General features: G+C 37.8%; 1 protein-coding gene across 1 annotated transcript; it reads right to left on the reverse strand.

Moving 5' to 3' along the window:
- Positions 1-1,396: 1,396 nt before the first annotated feature.
- On the reverse strand, positions 1,397-5,745 carry LOC134747405 (uncharacterized). Its single transcript, XM_063682028.1, has 3 exons — positions 4,459-5,745; positions 4,077-4,161; positions 1,397-1,457 (listed from the first exon to the last, which is right to left on the reverse strand). Exons 1-3 carry the CDS (start codon positions 5,507-5,509, stop codon positions 1,397-1,399), a joined length of 1,197 nt encoding a protein of 398 aa, XP_063538098.1. The 5' UTR covers positions 5,510-5,745.
- Between the last annotated feature and the right edge of the window lie 2,312 nt (positions 5,746-8,057).

Raw genomic sequence — 8,057 nt, forward strand, 5'->3', positions numbered from 1 at the left:
CGGCGTGTACGCAGGTGCCGACAATGTATCTTGACAAGGGCGTGTCGGGGTGGTGTAGCTAGACTTGAAAATGTGAAGCTGTTTGAGAACATGGCTAACACGCCACACCACCCCCCCACGGAGAAGGATAACATAACGGCTGATACAATTACAATACGTATGAAACTAAATTACAATTAAAAGTAACAATAATCGTCACTATCCTTAAATCTAACATGTCGACCTGAACGGGTGGTGTAAGGTCGATCAGAATTTATTGTGGTATCCGCAGGTATAGTAATAGGAGGAGCGGGTCCAGCTGGCTGCGCCCGAGGTACGCCCTGAGGCGGTAGAGCCACTGGAGCAGGTGTACCAGAACTAAACGTTTCATCATAGTCTACAAAAGCTGGTTTGCAATATTTTGAGAGATCCAACTCCCGCTCCGACTATGACTCCGTTCTCTAATTGTGTAATCTCCGTCTTATTCAAATCTCCGGTGAGTTCCCATCGACAGTCCATTTCTGGTGCTTTAGACAAGAGACTAGAGGTGCACCCATCTATAGCTTTGGTGGGCCTGTAATGAAACGTTTAGTTCCCTATCATTAAGCTTTATTATTTTAACGTTATACTTACGAGTAGTTTAGTTACCCACAACCAATAACAATTTTCAATTGAAAAGAACATGGGTTTATACATTTACAATAAAATAACAATTTATTTTCAACAAGAGATTTATTAAGAAAAATCCAATTGTAAAATATGTATTGGGACGGAGGAGCAAGTAATACACGTAAGCTAGTTGTAAGACTGATTCTTTATTCATCTACCCACACATATCAGTATATATATGACATCTCCCTTTTCATAAAGGAAATAAAACAATAAAAAAAATGACATGCTAAATCCATTAGGGGATTTTTAGATGATTTGATTACATGCAATTTTCATTACAAAATTATACATGCTTATTATTTTACTATTCACTAAAACAATCTATTTAACTATAACTATAGGTTTTTTAATATTTTAAATTCTATTTTGTTTAGTTACAATATTTTAATAGTTGTATTAATTTATTATTAATTTTAAATGTATTATGTAACTTCTACATTTGGTAGTTTAGTATATTGTTATCAAATTTCGATTAACTTTTAACATTCATTACTATTATTAAATTTACAATATACTTAGAATATTCAAGAACCTATTGAAGTAATTATACAATTAATTTATTTTATATTACCTTGTACATTAACGTAATTTTTTATACAATTGTTCAGAGCGCATTTAGGTAGACAAGTACCTTTTCATATTTATAATATTTAGAAATCCTTATAATTCATTATTTTAAATGTACAACAATACTTGCAAAATCAGCTTATACATTAAGTAGTACATTGGTATAGCTTTTACATCTCTAGTCGCAGTTCCCTCGGTGCGTGTCGGTGTAACCCCAGCGATCAGGTGGTCTCACTGTCCTGCCATAACGAGTAACATAAGAGTTGTTGTTTTGATTACACAGATTGCTAGATAAGCTAGTATTTAAATTAGTCTGGTTATTCGGGATGACAATATCATCGTATGATTGGGACCGGTTTTGAATATTATTGTTGTGTCGTTCAGAATCGGCAATCACGTGCCTACGGTTCCTGACTACGTCATTTCCGGTTTCTAAACGAATAAGGTAGGATCTTATTCCGACTATGTTTTCTATAGTCCCACTTTTCCACTCTTTATTTATGAGTGCTTTTACTTTTTGACCTACTTTTAACGATGGAAGATCATGAGCGTGTTTATCGTAATAATGTTTTTGAATTATCTGCCTATCTTGCAACTTTTTTAAAATATTTTGCTGAAATTTAGATGTAGACACGGTAGACGCACATGGTACTATGCTACGAATTTTTCTTTGATATAGAAGTTCTGCAGGTGAAGGTATGTCATTACTTATAGGTGTATTCAAAAATTCGAGAAGTGCGAGATTGAAGTCCGAGTTAGTGTAAGTTGTTTTTCTTAATATGTTTTTTATCGTTTGTATACTTCGTTCCACAAGACCATTCGACTGAGCGTATCTTGGAGATGATGTAATATGTTGGAACTTCCAATCACTTGAAAATTGCTCAAAAAGTTCAGACCGAAATTCTGGCCCATTGTCTGATATAAATATAACCGGTATGCCCTGCCTTCTAAATATCGTTTTCAGATGACTAATTATTTTTTGTGATGTTAAAGATTTAATCTTGACAAGTTCAATAAATTTACTATAGTAGTCAACCAGTAATAAATATGACTCCCCATTATAATGAAAGATGTCTGCCGCAACTTTATACCATGGGTTATTTGGTACTTCGTGCGGAATCATCGTTTCTTTACAGTTAGACCTCCTATAGGATAAACAAGCCTGACAATGTGAAATCATATCGGCAATCTGCGAATTTATGTTAGGCCAGTAAATCGTTTCTCTAGCCCTTAACTTGCACTTCTCAACACCCAAGTGATTCAAATAAATTTTCTTTAACATTTCAGCCCGCATACAAGTAGGTATCACTATTCGAGTGCCTTTCCAAATTAATCCATAAGACAAGGTCAACTCATCTCTCACATCCCAATAACTACGTATATTTACATCCACATCATTTTTATTAATAGGCCATCCCTTTTTTATCATTTTCATCAGTTGTTGGAGTACGTTATCTTCGCGCGTGCATTTTTGTATTAATAAAAAATGTGTATCTGTGAGCGGGTTGCATGCGGTCAACGCACACACCTGCGCTTGCGCTTCCAGATGATCGCGCGGCTCTGTGTCAAGGTCAGCGCCCTTATTGTTATCACACGCCCGAGATAAAGTATCCGCTACGTATAGGTATTTACCGGGTTTATAAACAAGTTTAAATGTATACGGCTGCAACCTCATTAGCATTCTTTGTAATCTAGGTGGTGCGCAACCTATGGGTTTATTTATTATTGAAATTAGGGGCTTATGGTCTGTTTCTATTATTATATCGGAACGTCCGTATAAATAAGCATAAAATTTCTCGCACGCGTACACACAAGCGTATAACTCTTTTTCTATTTGTGCGTATGCTTGTTCTGTCTTGTTAAGCGATTTAGACGCATAGCAAACTGGTAAGTTATTTTGTAAAATGCAAACCCCTAGACCATTTTTGCTCGCATCAACTGAGACCGTTATGGGAATGTCCAGTGAATAATATTGAAGGACGGGCGGATTTATCAGGCACTGTTTTAGCAAGTCAAAGCTTTGCTGATGTTTTTCATGCCAATGCCACTCCACATCTTTTTTTAAAAGTTGGCGTAGCAAGTGTGTCTTATCAGACAAGTTTGGCACAAAACTACCTACGTATGTAATTAAGCCAAGAAACCTTTCTAGGTCCTTAACATTTTTTGGCTCAGGCATATTTCGTACAGCTACTACATGCGAATCGTCGGGCGAGACCCCATGTTCACTTATCTTGTGACCTAGGTATTTTATTTCTTTTAGGCCAACTTTACATTTGTCTTTATTTAATTTTATATTTATTTTACGACACCTGTCCAAGACTTTTCGCAATCGTTCATCGTGTTCTTCTTTGGTTTTTCCATAGACCAATAGATCATCGATGAACTGACACACGCCTTCTAAATCATCAAATTGTTCTAAAAGTTTTTTGTGAAATACCTCACTAGCTGACGATATTCCGTATGGCAATCGTAAAAATTTATACCTGCCAAAAGCAGTGTTAAAAGTGCACAAATCAGTGCAATCTGGGCTAAGTTTCACTTGCCAAAACCCTTGCTTAGCATCTAGAGTGCTAAACCATTTTGCACCTAATAATTTGGAAGTAATTTCATCTAGGGTGGGCAAACGAAAATGCTCCCTTCTTATAGCCTTATTTAAATCTTGCGGGTCTAGACAGATGCGAAAATCACCGTTCGGTTTTTTAGCCAGAGTCATACTATTCACCCAGTCTGTTGGTCCCTCGACCTTAGAAATTATATTCTGTTTTTCCATTTCTATCAATTTGTTTTTAACACTTTCCCTTAGTGCAATGGGTAATTTTCGGGGTGAATGTATGACTGGACGCGCGCTATCTTTTAACCGTATCCTGTACTCTCCAGGAAGACAACCTATTCCTTCAAATATGTCAGCGTAGTCAGCTAATATGCCGTGCTCGTTACTAGCATCTATCGACATTACGCGTTTTACTAAATTTAGTTCCTCACTAGCCTCACGACCTAGTACCGGGGGAGAATCGACGTCAGCAACAATATACTTCAATATATAGTTATTGCCCTTATAGTATGTTTTTAGATAGCATTTGCCAACTACTTTGATGCCGTCACCCGAATAACTTTTTAATTTCATAGACGTTTGCGTTAACTGTTGCATTGTAATATTAATGTTTTGCAAACTGTTTAAAGGTAAAACATTTACACCGGCACCAGTATCGATATTAAATTTGATTGAATTATCATTGATACAAAGTGTAACCGACCAATCAGTACTCGAAGTATTATTATTATGTCTTTTTACCTGATCACTGGAGGCTCCCTCCACAGCATACACCCGGCACATCTTCGCATAGTGATTATACCCATTGCAGCTGTCACAACGCACACCGTATGCCGGACACTTGTTATACGCGTGATTACCACCACATCTCGAACATACTTGATATGACCGCGAATGATGAGTCGAGACGTTACTATATCCAGGCCTTTGAGCCCTGTCCGCCTGTACGGGGACTGCAGCAGGAGCGCGACGACCTCTTCCACGTCCGCGACCGCGCCGGCGGCGCCCGCGCGGCTCCCAGGAGCCGGGGGCGGCGGCTGCGGGGGTGGGGGGCGCACTTCTCACCGTACGAGCTCCACAAGGACAATGCGAACTGTTTACCCAGTTTACCGCTTCCTCAACGTCTTCATGTCTATTTGTACCAGAATTCGTGCTCAATTCATGAACATGATGTGTCTCCGATTCTGGTTTTATAGTACTGGCTTGCACCTGCGACATCTCCACTAAACGGCAAATATCCAACGCAGAGCTAAGTTTTAAATCTGGCTCCCTTAATAAACGTTCACGCAGAGTAGTATTTCGTATACCGCAAATCAAACGATCTTTTACAAGGTCATCACATAAGTCTTTGAATCCACACTTGGCAGCCATTTTAGTAAGTTCAAAAACGTATTGTTCCGCTGATTCTTGTGGTTTCTGTTCCCTCGTGAAAAATCTATGCCTCTCCACTGTCGTGTTAGTTTTAGGCAAAAAGAAATCGTCAAATTCTTTTAAAAGCGCCTGCAAGGTCGTTGGTTTCACTTTAAATTGCTGATATACCTCTCTGCATTTGGGTCCGATGACGTGCAATAAAATATTAGTTTTCACCTTTTCTTCTTTTTTATGAAGTTCGCATGCCTCACAATATATGTTAAACGCATTTTTCCAGTTTTGCCACGCCTTACTCAAATTTCCCGAAGTAACACTTGAAATATTGTTCTCAAATAGAAACGGCGCGGGTGGTTGTAACACAGCTTCCATTGTTCATAGGTTAGTTTAATTTCACATAGGACATACACTTATTTTATGCACTTAACACTCAATTTCCTTATGACACCGGATACGGACCGTAATTTAGTGTTATATAATTCCGATTTCACGTAGATTTAATCGACTGCGCCATGTAAAATATGTATTGGGACGGAGGAGCAAGTAATACACGTAAGCTAGTTGTAAGACTGATTCTTTATTCATCTACCCACACATATCAGTATATATATGACACCAATAACAATTTTCAATTGAAAAGAACATGGGTTTATACATTTACAATAAAATAACAATTTATTTTCAACAAGAGATTTATTAAGAAAAATCTTTTCTCCGAGCTTTCTGTTCCGCAAAAGTAACATCATCGAAGTTTAAGTATCGGGCCGTAGAGTTTTCAATAGACAGAATAGCTAAGTTACGTAGCCTATCTTGGCCCATGGAGTTTCTTAAATACGTTTTTATTAATTTAAGTTTGGAAAATGAGCGCTCAGCACTAGCTACAGTCACGGGAATCGTAACAAATAACATCAATGCAGTGCATAATTCGGGAAAGCTGCAGGACATAAAATGATTCTTTATTATTAATAAATCAGCAAGTTCTCTTATAGACAAACACTTATCTATTTCGTCAGTGAAAGTGTACCTAAAACTCAGAATTTCCCTGGCAAATGATTCAGATATGTCTTTTTTATATGTATCAACAAATTTTAGAGCTTTTTTAGGTAGGTGGATGTATGCCTTGATCCTGCCCCGTACTGTTTCGAACACATAAACTCGATCCCTTCAGGTGTTCTTGCAAGTACTTCCATTGCACTTGATTCCGAGAAAGCACCTGCCTCGCATAGAAGTAAAATAATATTTGCATTTCCACCATAAATGCTGCCATTTTTTCCTGACTCCATGGAACATTCTGGACCGTTTTCCCTTCCGAATAAAATTTTCCCGTCTTCGGATTGTATTTCAACTCCATGCTGCAATGGTCGTTTACGTATGTTGTTTGTATAGGCTTGACAAGGCGCATCCACCACTCCTTCGTTCCCGTCTTTATGTGTTGTGCTTTGAAGGCAAAATATTGTATTTCCAATTTCGGTACAATCATCTTTGTATGTCGTCTCCGTCCATTGATCGAGCCGGTTCACTCCACATGAATGTCCTGCGCACTGACAAGTTTTAATAATTTCCTCGGTGAGAATATCCTGTAATACCTGACGACCATTGCCGGAATAAAGATACTTGCGTAGACAAGCCAGCCAGTTAATTGAGGCACATTTGTAGGGTTTCTCTCGAATAATTCTTCCCAACCTAGAGTTAAATCCCCACTGTTTATTTTTAGATACGTATATGATGTGCCAATGCCGTCTTCGCGTTCCATAATGGACAGTGATGAGTTTATAAGGTCCGTTATAAACTGTTGCAATTTCACTTTCATCACTTGGTCGATACGTACCGACGCCAGATACTCCTTGTTCCAAACTTCCAGCGTGTTCTCCAATTATTTCGCCTAATAACTCAACAATACTCAAAAAGTTTCCTTGGGAGCTTGGATCATTGCTATCTGCGTTCTCTCTGTGGCCACGAAAGGCTTAATTACATGTTGATAGTGTCAGAGTCACATCCAGTAGTCTACACTTGGCGCCAAAAAAATTTTTCTTTCTTGATCATGGATTCTTGTTCTTCATCAAGTGTTCCGTATAGCCACTGTTGATACGCAAGTCAAGAATCCAGGTGAATTTTCGATGTCTCGTGTCTTTCAACGGCGTCTACAATATGTTTCCAGTCATTATAGCCTTCCATCCAAACATTGTGTAGTTTTTTAGATGCCCGATTTGCGAATAACCAACACGGTTCACAATATGCTTTCTGAAGTATTAAAGAATAGGATAGCCATGTACGTTTAAGTTTCACGCCAGACTTGGAAACAATATAGTAATGTTTTTCGAGAAAAGATCTATTGCCACTATCTTTTAAGAAAGGGCCCTTAGGTTTACAATGTCCGTTTTCAATCACGAACCGTTTCACTTGATCAGTTAGCTCTTTAAAATTACCCTTGTCAGTAACATATGGTGAACATACAATATTGTTTACACAAAAATTTGATTCACCTTGATTTTTGCTAGTACCTTGTTGCGGTTGTTCTGGATCTGGACAGACACTGGTGGGTATACATTCAATTATTATTCAAATCTATGTTCAATATTTAACTATGGCAATTTTGTATTCAAAACTTTGACAGTTAGAGCTTTCAAAAACTTACCATTCTCTCGATTCCTAACGACAATTCACTTTGCCACCTTTTGTATTCTGGTATATTGCTTTACCATCTTTGACAATATGGAGTCACGTATGTTCTTATCTGTCATCTTTGTTGCACTTATAGTCGCAGCAATAGCAATTTCAATTTTAGATTCACCCAAAAACCTACCATGCAAATCAATATACTTAGAGCTAGGACTAGGACAATACAATACCGGGTGAGCCGTACACTTTTACATTACATAAAACATTTACATTAAAATTTAAAATTTGACTAGTATCACAA

Source organism: Cydia strobilella, chromosome 14 (assembly GCF_947568885.1).
Source record: "Cydia strobilella chromosome 14, ilCydStro3.1, whole genome shotgun sequence".
Classification (NCBI taxonomy): Eukaryota; Metazoa; Arthropoda; class Insecta; order Lepidoptera; family Tortricidae; genus Cydia; species Cydia strobilella.

Bases quoted from the DNA above. Each gene is read 5' to 3' on its own strand.
- LOC134747405 (XM_063682028.1), bottom strand. From the start codon at position 5,509: ATGGAAGCTGTGTTACAACCACCCGCGCCGTTTCTATTTGAGAACAAT. The intron at 4,162-4,458 runs GTATCAATGATA...TAATGTCGATAG, and splicing joins TGATTGGTCGGTTACACTTT to ATGCTAGTAACGAGCACGGC. The intron at 1,458-4,076 runs GTTAAAAGATAG...TCGTTATGGCAG, and splicing joins CCTGGAGAGTACAGGATACG to GACAGTGAGACCACCTGATC.